The sequence below is a fragment of the Harpia harpyja genome, chromosome 16 (assembly GCF_026419915.1).
Source record: "Harpia harpyja isolate bHarHar1 chromosome 16, bHarHar1 primary haplotype, whole genome shotgun sequence".
NCBI classification, from domain to species: domain Eukaryota; kingdom Metazoa; phylum Chordata; class Aves; order Accipitriformes; family Accipitridae; genus Harpia; species Harpia harpyja.
Window position 1 is genome coordinate 25,326,451 of NC_068955.1, and position 23,408 is coordinate 25,349,858.

The 23,408-nt window shown below is 35.1% G+C and overlaps 1 protein-coding gene across 1 annotated transcript in view; it reads right to left on the reverse strand.

Annotated features, from left to right (window-relative positions):
- Positions 1 to 23,408, reverse strand: part of ELP4 (elongator acetyltransferase complex subunit 4) — a 154,419-nt gene that overhangs the window by 98,925 nt on the left and 32,086 nt on the right. The window contains exons 5-7 of the mRNA XM_052811628.1: positions 18,788 to 18,927; positions 8,343 to 8,427; positions 2,820 to 3,008 (exon numbers count right to left, since the gene is read on the reverse strand). Coding sequence (XP_052667588.1) covers positions 2,820 to 3,008; positions 8,343 to 8,427; positions 18,788 to 18,927 — 414 coding nt within the window. The remainder of the gene's footprint in view (positions 1 to 2,819; positions 3,009 to 8,342; positions 8,428 to 18,787; positions 18,928 to 23,408) is intronic.

The following is a 23,408-nucleotide window of genomic DNA, read 5'->3' on the forward strand; positions in this document are numbered from 1 at the left end:
AAGCAGACATTAGAATGTAAGAAAAAGTGAACAAACAATAATAGCTTTATTGTATTATGTTACTGTAACAAAGTAAAATACGATTAAAAGAAAAGTGACTGTTTAAAAACAGATTAAGGAGGCAGCATGAGAAAAAATACAAAACTTTCAGAATATAGAAAAGATAAAATAGGGAGCATCATCTTATTGTCTCATCAGCCAAGAACAAAGGTACAATTTATTAGAAGTAAAGCCAAGTTAAACTTTCTGAAAAAGAAAGAAACCAGGTAGATTTAATTTGTGGAACTCCCTGTCACAGTACAACACGCAAAGTATTTGGCAAAATATATAAAAGAAACCAATCTCAATTTATATATATATATCCCATATATATACCTTATTCATACACTACATATAAAAAAATGTAACTAGCCTGGGTTGGAAAGACATCGTCCCTGTTGAAAAACAGTACTACCAATTGTGAGTTTTATTTCTTCTTCACTGGAGCAACTAGTACTGAGGGCTGATATAGACAAGATATGATATGAATCATTACTAAAAATCTATTTTTTCAAGACAAAGCAGGTAAAAATGAATCTATTTTTCTGTATATGTTACGCAGACAAAACCTTGATTAAAATGTGATTTTGAACTTATATTTACCTTCATGGAAATTATTCATGTGAAGAAATTACTTGCAGACCACCTAATTAATATAGTTGGGAGGCAAAAGATAACATAGAAAATACAGAAACAGTAGTTCAGGGAATAAATGTGGAATTTACTACATCTTCAGAAAAATAGCACGCATTTTCTATGCCTTCAGTGTACAGACTTCAAGATTCAACAGAGAAAGCGTATGCTAGAACTTACTCTGATCAAATTAAATACATATACAGAAAGGCACTTGGAAAAAAAATCCCTCTCTCTTATTCTTTTGGAAAGAAAAGATATTTTCTTTACTTTTTTAATCCAGAAAGAAACCTCAGCAACAGAATGGTGAGTAGCTGGGTTGTGAGAATGTGAGCAGCTGCTGTTATTATAACTAAAGGTCTGTCTACGGCTTGAGCCTGAGAGACCACATGTTCGGCTGTCCTCTCATCTTGCCATCCTCACCAATTAACTATTAACATGGAGGGCTGTACACATGCTCTCAGGGGCTCTTTAACAGGCTTCTTGGAGAGTGGAACAACTACACAGCAGGGCTCTGGGAACTGAGTAATGTGGGGTATAAGGAACCCTCAGCAGCTTTGCTCCTCCTAATGACAGTTTTCTCGAGAGTTTAGTGCTTAAAGAAGGATACATGAAGTTTAACAATTCCAAAAAAAAATTAATGCTCTCATTTGTTTAAGGCTGCTATGCAAAGATTCTGGAAATAATGTTTCTTTTTTATTCAGAATATTCTAGCATTTACTGTAAAACAATTCTGTTAAAATTAAAAAATCAGCTATTTAAAAAATGAGATATAATTTCAAACCTAACTCCATGGGAATTGATTTATATGGAATTTATAAACACAAAACCTAAATCAACTTCCCAGATAAGCTTGCAACAAACAAAAAACTTCATCCTTCAGTTTGTGTCTTAGAGACCTTTCTGGACTTGTCTAAAATATGATCGTACCTTTCATTGACATAATATATAAAAAAGAATACAATGAAACTGTATGTCCCAATTATGGACAGGTAATTCTAATGTGTAAAAGAAGGATGCTAGTTTTACATCCACAAATTCTATTCGTTGCATTAAATTTTACTGTCAATCTTTTTGAAGGCAAACTGCCATCTAATATTTAAAAAAAGCTAAGTAAGTAGATGGAGGCTTGCACTGCAAGAGGAATATTCATAGACTTTTGATCGCAATGATAAAACCAGAAAATTAAATTTCTTTCTTTATTTTTGAAGCAGTAAGTGCATCAGGTATCTAGATAAATAACACTTGCAGGTATTCAAAGACCTTTACAAAATGCAATACATAAGTGAGAGTCATGTACTTACCTAAGATAGGATTTATCTAGTGATAAACTAATCTACTGTGAAAATATTTTGCATACTATGAGGTTTTATCCACTACTTTTTTACTATAGTCAAATCAAATTAATATCTAAAATTATAGGTTCTTTGTTCATTGTGAATAATAATTTTGCGTTTGTAAGTTACATTACCACTTGCAGAAAAAAAGACTATCTATGTTTTTCCTTTTGCTAAAATAGTTCATTTCCAGAAGATACATTTAAGTCTCCATATACTCTCAGGAAAGGTGCTGTTAGCAGCTTCTGATATTGCAGCTGGGAGAATTACTCTGACACCGTAACCAGTTTGCTCCTGGTCCCAATACAAGGGGGTATTAGAATTAAAGTGTAAAACTGTATCTTTCAGTTCCTGGCTTTAAAAACAAGATCACACATCATCATAATGAGCATGACAGATGAAGAAAGTGGACTGAAATGTCTTGTATTGAAACTAAACAGCATTCTGACAGCAGTGGAAAAGTGTGTAGGGATGTTGTAAAAAAAAACTAAGAAAGAGATTACTAGCAGGATTCTCTTTGCTTTTTTACAGTTTCTGAAATTTTGATAGTTTTTCAAAAAAGACTAAGACCCATATAAGGCAAAACTGTATCTAAGATCATTTTATGAGTAGGTCTTTGTAGATTTTGCAGCACGACTGTCCCACGAAAGTACAGAAACACTAACAGTGAAGTTATGTTTTATCTTTGCCCTTTGAGAAAAAAAAAAGTTTTCAAAATGTCCAAAATTGCATTTATTTTCTTACCATAAACTTTAGATTTTTGCTAACTAATGTGTCAGCTATGAAATATAGCAAAGACAGTATTCCTACCTGGATAAGGTGAGCGGGCACTGTGATGATGCAGGCTGACAAAGATTTTCTGAGAAGGCCACGGAGAACATACAGGAATTTTGTAAGACTATGAATATGTTCAGGAGTATCACTGCTACAAATGTCATCACCCCACAACATGGAACCCAGACTCTGAATTCCTATCCGCAAAATATTCTTTAGTTTCTTCTGTTGAAAAAAAAAGAAAAAAAAGCCACTTGTTATTTTTTAAACATTAGGAGGAAAATGTCATGTAATGTATTAAAAAAATACAATTTATAGAATTCATATCCATAATAATTACACAGTTTATGTAATCATAGCTTAATCTCAGGTGATCTCATAAAAATTACAAATGGAAGGGCATTTTTTTCACTGACTGGATATCATGCTATGCCAGATAAGCAAGTACAAGTGTAAGAGACAGCACGGAAATACCGAAAACTACTAATTTGTATTTTTTAACCAGCTAAATGTAAGTATATTCTGACGCAAAATCCAATAATACTATGATTTTTCATGTCCTTTCTCTCCACCATCACTGCCTTAAAAAACATGCAAAAGACCAGCTCTAAACCGGTCTGCTGGAAGGGACTGACAGTAATCAAACACAACTTTTCCCTCTATTTTCAACTTTCCGCTGTGTTACTCTCATAACCTGACTATTCTGATTGTTAGCTTCAGTTTCACTTTTTCTGCTACTTCTAAATGAGCAAGGTTGGGGGCCTACCTCACCAACGCATGGCCCTTTCACTCTTTTAGAAGTTGCTAAGTATCATCTACACTCCTGTCAACTCCTCCCAACTAATGAAGGAAGGTTTACCCACACCTATGGAGAAACAGAGGCTGACGGAGACATCAGTAGATTGTCTCTTAAGGACTACACCTTTCTGAAAGTCCTTGACATGAGTGTTTCTGGATCTGCTTTAGTTAGCTATTGGGTACTACAATCTAAGCTGTTTTGACATGTAAAATGCTAAACAGCCTCATGTGTTACCTACCTAAAGACTGTTTGCTGCCCTGGAGTACGCTGGCAGAAAAGCATCCAACAGAGGCAGTGGCTAAGATAAAGCCCCTTTTCTGAAGGGGCAGATTATGAAGCCAGAGTTGCAATTTGTTTATGTAAAGTAAAATGTCATGTCTCATGACGACAAATCTCATTTCTGCTTATTTGATATGACCTTTCCTTGTGATCTTTGAGAAGGATTTTAGGTATATTTGCTATTAAGAGCTGAGAGAGAGACAATAAGCACCCTTGTTGGAAGACTTCCTGTACAAGGTGATCGAAGATACATTTCTAGAGTTCAGGGTTCATACTTAAAGGCCAGCTTTTTTTTTTTTTTAAATATATATATATAAAATACTAGTTTAGATAAATAAAAGCTTCCAGGTACTTTTCATTACAGCAAAGTGCTTTGATAAACTGTAGATATTCATTGCCACCAGCTGGAATGAACAGTAACTATCAAGCACAAAACATTGCACAGCTGCTCTAGAAATCCAGAGGAAAGGTTTTGACAAGACAAGAGGCTACTCTTATAAAGACTTCCTTCTCCATATTGGGTAGACAGAGCCTGAGTTGTGAAACACAGTTAGTACCACATGGCTCTGCATTTATCCAACTCTCATGGCTTAGACAGTGAGCTAATCTGCCAATTCACTTACAAGCTTTGAGAAAGCGATAGATGTTTTGCAGCCTTTTAGGCTTTACTTCTGTAAAGTTAACTTTTTACACTACCGTATGAAGATCAGGATAATAGCACAGCATAATACGACGCAATCTGACTTCTATGTATGATATTTGTTAGGCTCAGATGTTCAGAGTTTTAAAAAGAACAGGAAAAATAGAAGCTAGTCTAATATTCTTTAGTGACTTCTAATAAGAGCAGACTCACGCTTTTCTTGATGTGTGTTTAAGCAATAATACAAAATCAGACACTTAAGAAAACTATTTTATCCAGATATAATGGATATTGGCCATGCAGAGAAAGTGTTCTGGTATTTCAAAATTTCAGAGCAAACATACATAAAACTTACAGAAACTTTTTTAATAGGAAAAATTTTTTTTTTCTTATGAAGAACACCCATAAGAACAACATACAAACAGAGAAAAAACTGTATCAGAGTATCAGTTCTCTTATTGGATAAAGGATGACAGATGCTTGTTTCACAACATTAAATCATAAGAGTTGTAAAAGATAGAGATATTAAAACACCAGATAATATCAGATGTATTTATTTTGGCCAGTAACAGAACTTCTACGAGAATAATTCTGCCAGGCCCACAAGGCCCTGACAAATGGCTTATTCTATAACTGAAATAGAAGAAAAGTCTAATATTATATAACAACAAGCTTGCAGTAAAAAGTAGGATAACATTTTTTTAGATATACCACTAGATCTTTTATACTCTCATTAGTTCAGAAGTTTGGATTTTTATTTTTTACCCTTTTCATGCAATTTTTGTAACAATGTTTGCTTTGGCAGCAAAAACCCAACTCCAAGCAAACAAAAGCCCAATCCCCCCCAACTTTATTACCCTGAAAGTCAGCCAACTTGAGCTCCAAAGTATACCAAAGAAATGTTAAGGAAATACAGTTGCCTATGGAAGTGCTGTTATCAAACACGAAACCCCCCAAATATTCTGAAACAAACAAGTGCTATTCTGTATGACTTAAAACCATGTTCAGTTTATAAAGGATTCATACTTAATGATCATCAGCAAAGAGTTACTAGGAGGTTTTAGAAAGGATGTAAAACTGATGCTCGTATTTCTAGGTTGTAGGACATTCAGACCCTCAATTTCTGGATAGATCTTGGCAAAAATGTTCCAGTTGGTGTGAACAAGCAGGTAATTTCTTTGGTTAACTTCAGCCAAACTTTTCTGTAGCCAAATATCTCAAACAGGAATTATTGTCCTAAGGCCCACAAAGTCATGCAGGGCAGTCAAGAAATATTAATCTATGATGGTCAACAGCAGATGGTCCTATAAAACCAATGTTAATTAACCATACTACATCCTAGAGATGCCTGACCTTTATCAGAGGTCTACTAAACCTCTAATGGTAGTTTTCACTGATTTTCCTAACCATGTCAAACCTCTGTCAGCTGGGGTGAGTCGCATTCTGCTCACTTTTCTCCAGACTCCTCTTCAAATACTGGTAAAAAGGAGTAGTAAGTCTAAGTATCATTGGCATATTGATGTGAAAGTAGCCAAAAATATCTGAAAGTTTTACCAGTCAGGTTAAACTTTTTGACTCCAGATCCAACAAGCCTCCATAGTCTAGAAATTTTGGAAGGATTATACTTCACAGTACAAAAAATGAAGCATTAATGGCATCAGCTTCTGTCATTCACAGACAGTGATTAATGGATCTACTTAAAGACAGTAAGTAAATCTCTTGAAAGTTCAGCGTCTCCCTGCTACATATTGGCCCTTGCAGTTTTCTCCGAACTTCATGAAAGCCACTGCCAATAGGACTCACCCAAAGGGGAGAGGATTATTTGGAGGGGAAGAGCATACATGCACAAACTTCTCAGAAGCTTGTATTATTATTATTATTACATACAGGAAAGGACACAAGTCCAGAGAAATACAGGCTGGTCCTTACTCTACTACAATCTTCATATATGGTTACTTAAAAAGTACTTCTGAAGGCTCAGTAAATAGAAGGGGTTATGGAGTAGCAGAGAGGTGAATTTCTCATAGATTTGCAAGATAAAAAGATCCAAGGTGTGTTCTGGGCTGTTACTACATTCAAATCTGGACATATTTTTACAAGTGTGTATTATATACTGCTTCTAAATGTACAAATTTGAGCATACAAAGAAAGATGATGCATGGGGAAAAGAGGAATCTTAAAAGAAAGTAACAGAAACTGCTCCAGGAAATCATATGCATCATCTCCCTTGGAGCAGAAACAACTACACAAGTGTTAATGGCTTTCTAGATGGATAAACTGGTCTGAAAAAGGACTCTTTTTCTAACTTTTAAAGCTTCACCTCAGAAACGTAAATACGTCATTTAGCAAACATATACTTTTAAATTCATCTGAGTTAAAGTTCTGGTTTTGCTTTACTGGCAGTAGTATGACATTTTGAAACAATGAACAACAGGTACAGAAAATAACTATCCATGCATGATGTTTGATTTTTCCCTGCTTGCAAGCAAAGAACCCCAAAATATTGGCTCTGACCAACCTTCATTTTCTTTTACATGTAAAAAAAGTTCAGGAATACACAAAGAAAAATAAGAAACACCAGCCTAATCTCTTCAGTAGGAGGTTGTTTGCTGGCTGAAGGTTGGCAGGGTGTTTGTTTCACTCGGTGCTGCTCTTTGCAGCCGGCAAGCTCTCAGGCTTCCACAAGACCTGTCACCGTGCAGGAGGAGCATCTCTGCACACGGTGCTGTATGGTAAGATGACATGTCTGTTGCCATGGCTACCACAGCGAGTGGGGAGAGATGCCTGTCAGGGACCAATTTACTTCTCCAGACTGGCACTGCCACCAAAGGGAAGGCAAACTCCCCCATAAATCTCAGCAGAGACTAAACACTGAGCACAAATAACCTAAATTTACACACAAGTGTTGTGTGCAGGTAATGTTTCTAAAACATATTGTTAGACATGAAAACATCCATTCCAACATTATCTTCCCAACAAAAATGATTTCTAAGATACTCAACTGGTAATAGTACACAGCCTTGTATTATATTCTTTGAGGCTCTCCAGCATCTATACTAATTAACTTCTACTGTAGTAACATTTCTATTGCACAAAAATAATTATCTATCAATTAAGCATTAATATATATTATTTATCATTTCCATCAACTCCAAAGGACTCACATATTACTGAATATGACAAAGAATAATAGATAGGGCACTGCTCAAGTTAGAAAAGAGCTTTCAGCCTATGTTGTTATGCTTAAAATATTTTTGATTACCCACAGCATGATTTATGAAGAGTACAGAGATCTTTCGAAGTCTGGTAAGGTTTTTTGATTTGTAAGTTGAAATAGCAATCTTATTTCTTTACTTGTGTTTTAATGCTCACTACATAAAGATGCACACCATTTAATTCATTAAAAAAGTCACTCTACTCCAGTTAAAACAACATGGAAAAAATCTGAAAGTTTAAGATTAAATGTTCAGTCTCAAGAGTTTTGAACACATAATTGCTAAAGCAATAGCTTGAAAAAAAATACTGCAGGGGAAAATATGTTTTGTTTAATTACATTACATTTGGCAATCCATTTATTAGCTAATTGCACAGAATATGCATTTTACTAATGTTGGCTTACAGTTCTTTCTCACATGGTCTGCATATCTGTAACAAGCAAAAACTCCAAATGCACATTAAAATATGAACCACACTCTCTATTTACTTCACTTTTTTACTTTAGCAATGCTTAGAAACAGCTTGTTCCTTGTTACTTTGTCCAAGGCCTCCTTGTGCCACCCTTGAAAATTCAGAAAACAACATTAGTTAGAGGATTATAGAAGAGTATGAGGGTCTTCAGTACCTGGGGATCAGAGCCATCAAACCCTTCCTGGTAAATGATCCTCTGAATGGACTGAAGCAGCCTTGAGTATGCACTGTTCATATTACTGTTGGTAAGAAGAAATAGTTTAGTAACACATTTTAATACCCTCCTATATGTCTCTAACAGCTGTATTAAAAATAAGCAGATGCAGCTTTCAGTCCGCAAGTGTCATATAGAAAAAAGTGTCATAAAAGAAAAAGCTCAAACTTCTTTGAATAAAGTTGACATTATAAGCAGTTGTGATTGCTTCATGTTAACTAGTTCAGTGCTCAGACATTTAGTGAAATCTAAAATCTCTAGGGATTAAGATAACTTAATTATGTCAGGCTCACTTACATCTAGAAGATTAATGATTTAATGTATCAACTTAAAGCTGAAACCATTACAGCAAAGTACTAATCTTCTATAACTGACAAAGACCTACACAATTGTTATTCCAAGTATACCTAATCAATGCCCTGCTTGTCCTGGTTTCAGCTGGGATAGAATTAATTGTCTTCCGAGTAGCTGGTATAGTGCTATGTTTTTGAGCTGGGTATGAGAAGAATGTTGATAACACTGATGTTTTCAGTTCTTGCTAAGTAATGTTCAGTCTAAAGTCAAGGATTTTTCAGCTTCTGATGCCCAGCCAGCAAGAAGACTGGAGGGGTACAAGAAGTTGGCACAGGACACAGCCAGGGCGACTGACCCAAAGCGGCCAACGGGGTATTCCATACCATGTGATGTCACGTCTAGTATAGAAACTGGGGAGAGTGGGGGCGGGGGGAATCACCGCTCGGGGACTAACGGGATGTTGATCGGCAGGTGGTGAGCAATTGCACTGTGCATCATTTGTATATTCCAATCCTTTTATTATTACTGTTGTCATTTTATTAGTGTTATCATTATCATTATTAGCTCCTTCTTTTCTGTTCTATTAAACCGTTCTTATCTCAACCTACGAGTTTTACTTCTTTTCCCGATTTTCTCTGCCATCCCACTGGGTGGGGGGGGAAGTGAGTGAGCAGCTGCGTGGTGCTTAGTTGCTGGCTGGGGTTAAACCACGACACTGATGATAGAGTTGACCTTCTATTACTGAAAACTTTCATACATACAACTGCTACAACAATCAAAACCAACAAAAAATGAGAGAGACAACATTTTCAGAATTAAAAAGTTCATGTAGTTAATTTGTTTTGGTTTTTTTAGTATTTTTTTTCAGATACAGCACCAGAGCATAAGATACATTCTGCTAACGCTACAGTTCCATTTTATATCCATACACTACAGGTGTTATTACTGCTTTATTTGCATGACAGCAGAATTGCGAGGTAGAATCTATTTTATGTATTATTTAGAAAGTACAAGATTAAAAAAAAAAATCAGCAAACTGGTGGCTAAAAATGTATTTAAGCATACTTAAAACCAAATGAAAGCATACTTAAAACCAAATGAAAGTTCAGCAAATCATCTCATCAAAGTCTTAGAAGGTCCAGTTCCTGCATGTCCAAAGCACTTCTTCAGATGTCCATCCCAGCCATGCTCTCCAGTCCACAGGCTAACACATACAAAGGACAGAAAGTCCTAATTTTTACTTTAAAAAAGCAAGCCAGTTGCTCACTTTTAAAAGACACATACTGTTTCCTTAAATCCCATAATGCATACTGGCTTGTGTGTCCAGACTTGATCTAAGTTCCTCACTGCAGCTGAGAGTTCAAGCTCTTCTATCTTTTCTAGCTTTGGCGTTTCCTTCTGGTCTCACTGATTACCATCAAGCGTTGTGGATTCAAACTTTTTTGTGTACTTCTTGGGAAATATGACATGTTATTTTGAAAATTTTGCCTCTAAAAATATTCTTACATGCTCCAATCATTTTATATGTCTGGTAACAGCCCAGGTTGGAAGGGACCTCGAAAGATCACCTGGTCCAAACATTAATGAAACTATTTCTGTTACTTTAGTAAGAGCCAAAAATGTTATACAAATGTATTTCAGTAATGAATACCTAAATAAACCCAAATAAACTTGCTTTCATACTTTTGCACAGGAGAGAAGACAACTTTTCTGAGAAGCACAAGAGTTGCAAACATCTGTCTTTTATACCATTGCTTTAACTCGGAATTCTACATTTCATTCAAGAAAACAGTATCAACCCAAACCCAACCCCCCAATGATATATTTTTTATAAACATCTACAATCAAAAAAGTCATATAGTCGTAATAATTTCAAGTTTTGAAATACTTAATGTCAGAAAACATTAAGATATGACCCTTCTCAGAGATAACTAAAAGGGAGAGTTTCCAAATTAAACTCCACTTATTTGTTTTCAGATTTAGTACCCTAGAAGGCTACTGGTTAAACTGATGTATCTTAATAATTTAATACACTCTATGAAATTCACAGCTGAAAATAACTGGCAATATATAATCTCAGCGTGACATTTAACATGTAGTCTGCCTTGCTATACAAAAAAAAAGCATCTCAAACAGAAAAGAAAGAGTAAATTTTTGCTTATGAAGTCAATTACTTTCCTAGTGTTTAGTTGCAAAAGGAATGGCTGTTAAATGTTATACCTATACTGTCTTGTAGGTGTCAGTTTACAGGGAAGGTGGAGAGGAAGAGGGCTTTAGCTTCCATGCTAGCCAAAATGTCTTCTCCCTCCGTGTCTTCACATTATTGCAATACGTACACACAATCCTTGTTGCTTACACAGTGCTGCAATTTCTTCCCAGTTTTGCCAGAGCCAGCGAGAATCTGCAGCACTTCACAATAACCAGAAGCATTCACGTATCCTTTTGGATATTCCTTTATCCTTTTGGAAAAGTTAGAAACTGCTGCTCACCAACATTAGGAAGGAGTTTGCAACTATCTTACAGCCACAGCCAGGAACACAATATGTGTAATACGAAAAGATGACTGTGGTCTTCGTCACCACAAACCAGCATTTTCAAGTTTGTGTATCTATCACTTATTTTGCTTATGAGTATTACCATGCTATCTACAGGGATGCCAGAGAATATACTGCAATCACAATACTTGCCAATTCCTGATTTGTTACTAACTTGCTTTTAAAAGTTAGTGGATAAAAGAATAAAATACCTAAAGCATTAGCAGAATTAAAAGGTTCCAAAATTAAAACAAACAAAAGAGATCTTCAGTTAATCAATCACAAAAAGATTTACAGCAAGGAAAGAATAAAAGAAAATAATGTATTGCATACAGATTTTTTTAAGATGTAAAAATAGGTGCTCTTCTACTTGTTGCTGAAATACTGACCGTTTACTTGAATTTGAACCATGCTATGTAAATAAAGACATGAAAAATATTGTGTAAACCCTATTTATAAAAACAAATTAGATTACCCTTCTGTCAATGTTTGTCATAATATTTAAGGAAGGAAATAAGATATTTCTAATTTTTAAATTTCTAGTCTTTTTTTGGATTTGTTACTAAAGACCATTTAATTCTGATAATGAGTTTAAACAATTCCTTCTTTACTCTTTTTTTTTTGTTTAGCAATTTAGTAATGGATAAAGCAGGAGCTGGCTAGAAGGTATCCGGGTTACAACGGAGCCTCTGGCTTCTCTGTTGATAGTTTCTAAGCAGTTAACAAAGGTTAGGTTATCAAGGATATGACAAATAGCCTTATTATGTATAAGGACACCCCATTAGGCAAGACAGTTACACCTGTTTTATCTAAATTTATCGGTAAATCTAGACTCTAGATAAATTTATTCTTTTTCAAAAGCACATATATTCTTAAGGCAAAACTTACGAGTATTATGGAAAAACTACAGCTTAATTATTTTATTTCACTCGATTATCAAACTTTCTCTTTTGGTTATTGCAACTGAACAACAAGGACTGAAGTAGAGGGGTAGAAAGTAAGCCTTTTCTGTGATGCACAGAGTTATCACAGAGGATATTTCTGCCTTCCTGTTAAGTACCAGCTTTAGCAATGCAACAAAAAGGACACCAGAATATCCTAGCAACAACAGCCACAAAACAGTTGCTGTCAGCCGCACAACCCCGTTAACCTGGTCCTAGCATTAGGACCAGGACATAACTGCCTTTCCCTAACATAAAAAATAATGAGATAAGAAAGAGAAGGTTTATGCCTTCTTTTGGCACCAAACACCCAGTCCCATTTACTACTTCCTTTAGGAGAACAGACTTCCCAATCCGTTTTCAATTAATGTTTATCATGGGGCAATGAACTTCTACCCATCTTGGGTGATTATCCAAACGGGGACCCTGTAATCTAATTTAGCCATCAGGTACCAGAACTACAGAAAGGAAAGCAAACACAGTACTCCTCCCTCCGTCAAAAAGCAGGTACACACACGTGTGCAAAAACACAGGAAAGAAAAGAAAGATTGATCCAAACTTTAAGGTGAACAAATGATGTATATAACCTCCAAATCTGATCTTTAATTGCAAAGTAAAAGGCCAGTCAATAACTTCGTTCCGTCTAATCAAAGAATCTCCTTTCTTTGCAAGTCTGTAAAGAAGCCAAGTGCTTGTGTGGATGGGACGAGAGGGACATATGTATAGATATACACGATTTCTAAAAAGGGCCAAGAGCTTCTGGCCCAAATAAAGCCTCTACATCTCTGATCCTGCAAGGGAAGCACTGTGATTATCTTGCGATAGACATTAGCTACAATTACAGAGACAGTTCACTCACTGAAGAACAGTTTAAATAAAACAGGTTTCTTAATGTGATGCTAGAGAATTAGAAGTACCAAGATGATTTGGTCCTTCTTACAAATACATGGTCCTTATGCCACAAAACATTACGACAAAGGACCTTGCTTATTAAAAGATGCAGCACTGATTTTCCAAGGATTGTAAAATATATGTTCACTATACTCACTGTTTCTGTCAGGAGAGTATAAGCTGTACAGGAAAATGTGGTACATTACTTTTCTTGTATATTTTCTGCTTTAACTGCATAATCTGTTCTTTGTTGTTACATCCCTGAGCAGTCAAAGGCAAGGAGAGCAAAGGATTGTTCTTGTTCCCCATCCCTTCCCAAAGAAAAGAAGCGGGAGGAAGAGAACTGTTCCAAATTTCAAGGAGGAAAAATGAAACCTAAGGCCTCCAAAGCTAGTCACCCTCTAACTGAAAAAGAAAGGGAAAAGTAAGGCTGGTCAACAAGGTGAATTCTAGGTGCATCTAACAAGTTACAGATCAAGTACATTCTTTGAGGAACGTTAATTACATACAAAAGTAGCAGGTCTCTATCAGAGAAAAAACCCACCCAAAAAGGACAACACTTAGGGAATGCCTTACTCACATCAGTACATATGATAATTTAATCAAAAACTACAATAAAAAATATACTGAGCTTCTAAAATCTTTCTTTACAATTACTAGCTTGTCATTGCAGAACATATAGTTTATGACCTCAATGTAGAATGTGTATGTTGGGTTAGGTACACTTTCCACGATGACTACGTAACTTAAGGTGCTCTTCAATGGCTGTAGTTACAGGACTATAACAATTTATTTCAGCCTGAACTTAAACCATGCTGTGCTCTGCAACGTTACAAATATTTAGAATGGATCACGCTAGCTAAAATAATGTGGAAACACTTTGAGAAGAGGAAAAAGATTTTTGTTTTTTTTCTCGCTAATTCCTCATTTTTTGCAACTTCTGATACTGTAACAACATACTGTTGATACTATATCAACAACAATGCCATTTACTTACTGAAAATTATATATTAGGCAAAACTATCAGTTTCCACTTCCTCCTCAACCTCTGTATTAGTGACAAAAGCAAAACGTTCTTAGAATCAAAAAAACCCCCCCCACACCACTGATTTTGGTCTGCACTCCTACACGATTTAAGCAAAAATTTCATTCAGAAATGTCTTTATTGATACATATCTTTCAAAGTATACCCTTTAGAAAGTCATGAAGCCTTTTGCAAAGATCCCATAATACATAGCCTATTAATGTAAATTATTTCAATAATGAACCATCCCCTTTCTTAAAAATGCCTCCTTATTTTTTAAGGATTTGTCAGCTTTCAGTGTTAACACATTTTCTGTCAATCTTCTTTTGATAAAGTAAATTGAAAAAATAATATTTTTAGAGATTTTCTGGATTTGAAGTCATTTTTGTAACTTTTTTTTTAGTTCCTTCCAGTCTATCAGTAGTCTTTTTGAGGTACTGTCAGCCTAATAGATGACAGAGCTTTCGCAATGCTATATAGGTAATTAGCATTATACAATGAGATTTTTTTTGGCCATGCATCTAAGACCATAGCGTGAGAACCTTATGTTTAAGAAATTATACCTCTAAGTGGAGACATGCTAACTAGCCATGTCCATGCTCCTAGTTCACTGTAACACAGCGTAAAAGAGGTTAGCTCAAGCTCTCAGTGGGACGTTCAGGCAATCAAAGATGAGGTCTAATACAAATTGTTGACTTCTACTGGAAGGGTTAACTGTGACTATCATATTACTTTCTTTCAAATCATTGTCTAGAACAGAAATTTTTACTATTCTATGATATAGTGAAGTTAGCTTTAGAAGCCAGAAGCATTGTATTGATTTTCCAAACAGTAATGCCAACAAAATAATATCCTTTCCCTCCCCCTTTTATAAACTTTCTTTAATGAAATCATCGTGACAGGATTGTGAGCTTGTTTTTGTTCCTTGAGAAAGGAATGCTTCCTTCAGAATCTCATCACAATATTTGTAAAAAATACAGCACAAGCCTGTTGTGTTTCTATAAAAGCATAAACGTTTTGAGAGCAGTGAAATAATTGGTAACATTCATACTTAGTATTGGATTTAATACACTGTGACTAATGTGTATTAAAGAATCACAGAAGATAGGGATGAAAAGGACCTCAAGAGGTCAGGTAGTCTATCTTCTTGCCCCAAGGCAAGTTGAACTACGTATAAACCATCTCTGACAGATATTTACCTAACTTGGCCTTAGAAATATTCAATGATGGAGATTCTACAATACTCCCAACCTATGTCTGCAAGGCAACTTCTTCTCGTGCTAATCATTAGAAAAATAGCTCCTTATTTCCAGCCTGTACTTCTACTGCTACAGTTTACTGTAGCTCATTACTGCTTGTCCTACCTTCAGCAGACAACAGTTACTACCCTCTGTATGTCAGTTTTTAATGTGCTTCAAGACTCTGCTTAGATTTGTCTAAGAACTTCCATTCTTCCGTCATGGGCCATACATCCCAGTTCTAGATGTACACCCATCTTCACAACCTTCTCTAACTGACCCAGAGTTTTCCTGAAGGACGCTATCAAAAACCGGACAGCCTTGTTATGGCTGAGCAGAACAGAAGTACTTTGCACATCCTCCACATGAAATTCCAGTTTATCACCTCCATGCCTTATGAATTACGCTTTTTGGCAGCATTAATCACAGAACACTGTGAATACATTTTATCTTCTGGAGACCTGCTACACTATTTTATTTGTTCAATTAATTATTCCTACTAGTATGATATTCGGCATGTCTTCACTGAATTCCATACAGTTCATTCCAGATCATCGACCTAAATCTTCTTGAATTCTAATTCTACTATCTAATCTGCATGCAATTATTCCACTTTTTTTCCAAATTTGACATTATGACTACAATAAAGATACCCCGTTGCTCAGGATACATATCAAGCCAAATTAGTACCAGATTATCACCAGACCCAACACTGGGATAAAGGTACTTCACTCAGGTTCAACTGTGACTCAACAACAGCTTATTTAGAAGATAAGGATTTAACAATCAACATGACAAAAAGAAAACTGTCAAACCAGTCTATGTTCCTCCTTTGACATGATAACAGACTTTATCAGTGGAGAATATCTCCTGTTTTATTTTAGAACCTTTTGGCTCTATCCCAGTTGAATACCCGCAAGCAAACAAAAGAAACACATACTGGGTGAAACTACCCTAGAAGCTTAAAAATAGATTATATTATTTTTTCTGGTACTTTTCAGAGCACTGGTGTTATTCCACAGATGTCCTCACCTTCTCCTCTCCTTAAAGACGGGTATTGCTTTGGCCACACTTGACTTTGTGGAATTTTGACAATACTTTACATTTTACCAATGAACTTCATTAGGTCCCAGCTTGAAAACATTTATGTATTTTCTAACCCAGTCTTTCCTTATGTAAATTGGGTAGTCCAATTTGCTGATATTAACTGTGCTAGGTGCACATCAATTTGGGGATCAGTGTAATGGGAGAAACAGCTTTTCTCCACTTCCATGATTTTTTAAGAACTCCAGTTATACAACACTGACGAACAGAAGCTGAAATTCTAATTCAGTTTATTTTTTAAATGTGTGTCAAAATTGAATGACTGTAGTTATGGGAAGCTTAAATCTTCCATTTCTCTACAGAGTAATAATCTTTATTTCAGAGGCTGTAATTCTGAAATATTCCTTCCACCTTGTCTTAACTTTACCTAGTGCAACCTTTTTAATACAGAGAATCCAAAAGCAGTGGTGTTTGTTGTCAGGAAAGACAATAATCAAAGTCAGAAGACAAATGATCTACTGTAAATGAAGAAACAGATGTACACATCTCCACAGTTCCCACAGATTTCTGTCTGAGTTCACTATTCCCCATGTGTTCTTTATTCCTCCCTGTCGCTTATCACATTGCATTGTGGTCTAAGAAAACAATGTTTAGAGTGGTGGTTGTCTATTACCTTCGTACCTGCCTTTACTCCCAACAATACAATTCTTTCATTTCCTCAAGAGAGGCTTCCTGAAGGAGACCCATATTGTGGGTATAGGTAGAAGAAAAGGAGAACAAGCCTTCCAAAATCCATCTTTATTTGATTATGTTCCTCACCTCATCACTCTGTGCTCTAGCAATTTGCCAAGCAAATTAACTAAATATAATATTTCCATTAGATTAAAATTAAAAATAAGAATAGAATTCATATGGTAAGAATGATGAACTTTTATCAGGATAGCACACAAGGAAAATATCAGAGTTAAGCACGGCTTATAAAATCAAATGCATGAAAGTTAAAGTCCATTTCCTATACTATACATATGAGTTAATTTGATTTTAATGTAAAATGTACAAATACTTGACAGCCATATAGTTAGTGGAATTAAGCCCAGTCACGAGACATTCCAGTTAGCTAGAGAAAAGACAGAAAGGGAGTTAAATTGCTCAATAACAATATAAGCACTTGCAACCTATCTGTCAGATACTCTTGTGTCTATCCTCTATGACTCTGCTACTAAAAAAAAATAATAATTATACATAATATGTATATAAAGTTGATTCAAATATTTACTACAGAAAGAATAGAATGTAAGTTCTCTGCTTTCTCCTGAGGGTGTTTTGTTGTTTTTTTTTTAACAACGTAGCAAGAATTTACAAACCAGTGTCATTTGATCATGTCACACAGAAACAAATTATAAAGAGACTTGGCTTTTGCTTTTCCACAGCTCTAAGAAAGGTGTTTCATACTGCACATCTTTCATAAATCTCAGTTTTTATATCTGACTGTACTGTAATGAAAATCAATCACAATAAAGCATACCATACTATTACTACTTCCAGGAGCTGGCCCTATACAGTGGAATCTATAAAACTAGGTATTATATAAATTAAGCGACTGGGCTGAACAAAGAGATTGCTAGCCCATATTTGATGTTTGACTTGACTTGAAATGTCTCCAAGAAAGATACAATGGATGTGTGTGCTACAGGCTAATATGAGTCTTTGCTACTGTCACTCATTTTCTCTTGGTCTTCCTTATTTCATTACTGATAGACATAAACAATAATAAGTTATTCATTCAGAGAAGAGTTTATGATCTTCTCTGGAATTAGGGGTGTTGTGTAAGACATAATTAGTGATTTGTAATTCTATTCACAGTATTTTGTATTTTCCTTAGGTGAAGCTGTAGGATGTAAGAAGTGAAAGTCACATAATAAACTAATCTGATATAGCATTCTAAGCTATGTAGGTCAAGAATGGCCTGTCTTCTTAGCCCTAAAAACTGTATGGATATCTTCCCAAGACTGATAGCCACCTGACACACACATCTCTGAAAGCTGATGGGGCATGGTGCTCAGGGAGTAGTTCACAGACAGATAGTTTTCCCCAGTCCCCACACTCAGCTGTCAGTAGGGCTGGACTGAACATGCAGCTGTGTCCTAGGCTGTCCTAGTAATGTCTGCCTTAATTGTCCCTGCCAACTTGCTTCCTCCCACAGCTGAGGAGTCAGTATACTGAGCTGTCCCTGTGCCACAGCAGCTTTGCTGCCAGTCATGGCATGTAGCACGGACGTGAGAACCACGGCTGAACTGCTTGTGAGCCATGTGTGGCTACAAGATTTTTCACAGCAAGTGTAGATGCAAAAATATCCTTTACTACTAATATGCAGACAAAATTTGAACACACAACAGAAGCATGCGGTGTTACAACTTACTGTATTTTCATTTTAGGCTGTAAAGACAATTCTTCAGGAAGGTAAAAACTGTGCCATTTTATGGACTGAAACAGTTCTGGAGACATTGTTTTAGAAACATCATAATAATGGCCAAACTTTGTAGATGTTGTTGGGCTAGCCTGTGAAAACAACAATACCGATTACAATAACATATTAAATTATTATCTGTCAAAAGAAAATAATTAACTAGCTATATACTTGAAAGAAATCTCGGGGTTTTTTCCCATTCAGCTGAAGTATAAGCTTCAAGTAGACCAACATTATAATATTTACTACTAAGTTTTGGTTCCCCTGTTGACATTCTATAATGTGAATTTTTCACACAGAATTCAACCCTTACTGTTCCAAGTTGCATCACTAAAGTGCAGTCAGGTACTTAAGAGAATATATTTTTTTACGTTCTAGACATATGATCACCAATTACAAAAGGCCAGATATATGAAACGTGCAGACCATGATGTGTTCCGTCTATCTGATTTTTCAGTAACTGGGAATTATATGGTGCTACAGAAACATTTTCAGTTGACTTTGAAAATGTTTCACTTCATTTATTTATGATCAGTAAGAAAAAATACCATTACAAATGTTTCACTTTATTTATGATCAGTAATAAAAAACACCATTGCATCTTCATATATCTGATTTTAATAGAAAATTGTAAAAAAGAGGAAATAGTTAAAACCTACTTTTAATTTCTTGAATTTTGAAAAAATAGCAGGTTAAGCGTTACACAGACATTACACACAATAACCATCGTTTACTATAATGAAGATACTTTTTTATCAGCTCTCAATTTTGGGTATATAAAACATCATAAACCTCCCAAATTTAATATACACCATATCAGGAATTACACATTTTGAATATGTTTTGCTAGTAAATAAACAGAGGAAATGAATGCATATTTTTGTTCCACATAAATGGAATTCAGCATGTAACCCGCAACACTATTTGAATTACACATGTAATGTTAAAAATCCCCTAGACTGTTATAATATGCAGTATTCAAGTATGCAATAGCTGTCTGCTACAGGAATTGAACAGTTTTAGCTCTTCATGTAACGATCCATTTTCTTCATCTTTTTTGCCCTTCCCATTAAAAAAAAAAGTGCTATCCTAGAAAGAACAGTCAAGCAGAGCAAACCTCAGAGGCAAGTTAGTTTCTTCCAGGGAAGCAAAACACTTGGCACAAATGTAAACCACTATGTAGTATTTTTTAATCTACACACTGTAAAGGAGTAACAGATTACCAAAGCAATATTAAAATTGATCTTTAGGTTATGGCACAAACACCACTGTGCTCCTGATTAGGTTATCTCTCATCAACTGTTCTAACTCTTTTGAGGAAAAAGAAAGGTCATTTAGAATAACCAAACAAGTTTCATAATACAAGTATCAATCAAAACCACGGTATTTCTAACTGGTAAGACGCCTTGACCAAGAAAGGTGCTCGATCCTAGCCTTTTAACAGCAGCTTTGCAGGTGAAAATAAAGATCACCTTTTAGTTTATTTTGAAGACAACTACACTAAGCCCGGAGTGCATCTGAAGTGTGCATTGTACAATGCAGGAATGTGCAAAAATACTTTTAAGTAATTTTTCTGTGTCCCAACTCCAAGACTTACCGCTAAGCTGAACCCCCCATAAGACCCAAGAGCCACCTCACGTATTAAACGATAAGGTATTAAAATAAAATGAAATATGTCAATGGTTGTGAAAGAGAACAGGTGAGACAGAAAAGGTAAGAGCTGAAAGTAAGACAGATGTTGAAGACATATTCACACTGCGGAACAGAATGCCTTTTAAAGGTCGTTCTGAAGAGAAGTTTGGATTGGTAGGTGAAATGAAACGCTACTTACTTTGTACTTAAAAACATGGAATTACTTTTGAAAAGTGACCAGAAATACCCCCAATAATTTCAAAAGTTTCTCTGTAGGTTCTGTAACAACTTAGAACATTCTATAAAAGGATTTTTCTTTTAAGCAGGCCAATATATACATTTTATATGCTGTCTGAAAGTTGAGCAGGGTTATATGTGTATGCAGTGAAAATTCTTTGGAACAACTTCTGCTCCAACTTCAATATCTGCTATTCTTGCTATATACAGGAATGACGATAGGTATACTGAGTTATTACAATAATGGCATCTCAATAATTTTTCGTGTGTTCAGCAACAAATTACTAAGTTCCCACTCTAATTATTACAGAAAGCTTGTGCTTTTCATAAACCTTGGTCTTGCTAATAAAATAAGTACTATAACAGTAAAAAGAAAGAACACAGACATGCCAGACATGGCCATGTATTTATAATTAGATTTCTGAACTCAATCATGCTATGTATTTCCATAATTTTATTTCATGCTTCAGCTTACCAAAAATATATTAAACTGTTAAGATTAATTACAATAATTTGATTTAGGGTAAATAATTTGAAATTATTTGATTAATGAATGTGAGGCCTGGTCAGTTATCACAGAATATAAATAGTAACAATAATACAATATCTTTCCTACAAAACCAATAGAATAACCAAACTAAACCCGAACTTTTCATTAAAACAAATAATTAGTTTTTAATTTAAAAAACCCACAAAATTGCTCATGTATAACTAGTCATAAAAGGCACATCAGTTTTACACAACAAAAAGATAGAAAAACACGTTCTCTAAGTCAGTGTTTCAATTTATTTATTAGCACCTGATTTTTAAAGAAGGAAGTCCAACAAAACATAACAATCTATCAAAATCTAAATATTTTTAACGTAAAATGTAACTTTATTTAAAATGAAGATTCTGAAAGCAATTTAAACAGGGGCTGTTCTTTGGCCTATAATCTATTCTTTATCCGGATTACAGATCAGAATGTTTTTACTGCAATCTCTGCCAGAGCTCATCTTTTTATTGTGTACTTCCAAGCCCCCTTAATGTTTTAGAAAGGCCTTGACTAACTGAACTTTGATCTGATGTCTTCATTGAGAAAAGCTCCAGGTTGCCCATTTCAGATGCAAATCCTTACTGAGGCCCAATAGAGTTTAGTAAAGACAGCAAAAAAGAAGAAACAAGAAGTTTCCAGGATCCTCTTTGAGAATCCTGAGGCACATTGGTGTCCTTAATCCACCCTGCTGCATGGATTAAGGTAGGTGATAACCTCTCTTGATTCAAAAGAATAAGCACAGTGCCTACAAACTGGGTGGAGACTAGGATTTGGCTATAATAAAACACCATGCAATAAAAGCTCGGTCTATGTCAGAAGCCTATGAATAGGCCTCAATGTACTGCATTCCCAGGCTTAGCGGGGAAGCTTGCAAAAAGCCTACCTGAATCAAGTAAGCATGAATAATCTGCCTTAGCAGAATGACCATGGAGAGTGCGAAGCAGAGACTTTCCATTCCTCTTAAGTTTGATCTGATAAATTTATTAGTGGATTGGAGGCTCAAGCCTGTTCTTTCCTGGATTCCTGTTTTGCACAAGGAGAAATACACTAAATTGTCAGTGAGCAGAGTGTGCTTTTATGCTACCGTCTGCTGTTAATGTTTCTAATTGCAATACTAATGTGCTAGAAATCTCAGATTTAGGATGAATCAAGGCAGAAAATTGATTTCATGCTGTGACAGTTTATATATTGCCCCAAGAACATAAGCAGTTCATTCAAAAAAAAAAAAAAGAAAGAAAAAAAAGGAAAAAAACACACTGTCTTGCATTGCAAAATAGGCTATCCACATACTTAAAAGTTTAAATGAAATTAACCTCTGATACAGATGAAAGTAACAAACTGGCAAAGGCACATCAAGCACAACATGACCTGTTACTCTGACAGATTTCTCATAAATCTTCTGTCTTTTCCTGATATAGAAGGTATGTGCAATATGTAAATAGAAACTGTGATAGTTATGAAGAGTACTAACATAAATACCATGCATAAGAACAAAAATGAGTTATCTAGCTAGTATGTAGGGGGTCTAATAAGTGGGAAGGGAATATCTGAACTATTAATGAAAATCTCTTTTATTACTTAGAAATAAAAACTAAATTAAGCATCAAAAATACCACAAAGACAGCTTTTACTCAGCATTCTTACTTCATATGTAAAGCCAGATACTGGATGGAAAAGTTTTCTGCTAACATGTTTAGAGTTCTAGTTAAAAGCAAAGCTATTTTCTCTCTTTCATACTTGAAACTATTTGACAGTAGTTTTTGAAAATGTACTAGTTTGTTAGTTCAATCAGTTTGGAAAATATGCCTTGAAATTTTATTCAATGTTATTTTTTTTCTGCCAAAAGGAAATTTAAAGAATAAATCACAACCAAAGTCATTAATTAAATGATAGTATTAAGTGTATTAAACATCCAGGGTGCTGCAAAGCAACATCAGATTTTTCCTCAATGGAGTATATTCACCAATCAAATTAATTTAGCACAGCACCAAAATTTTGTAAGTGCATTATAAAATATTGAAAAATATAAATTTCAAAACTATCTTTCACTAATTAGAATATCCTGAGGAATTTTAGGGATGTATAGCTAGCTTAAGAATTAACTTTTATTTGCAAGTTTTAATTTTTTTATAAATTTAACATACAAATAAAAAATATTGTACCTCAACT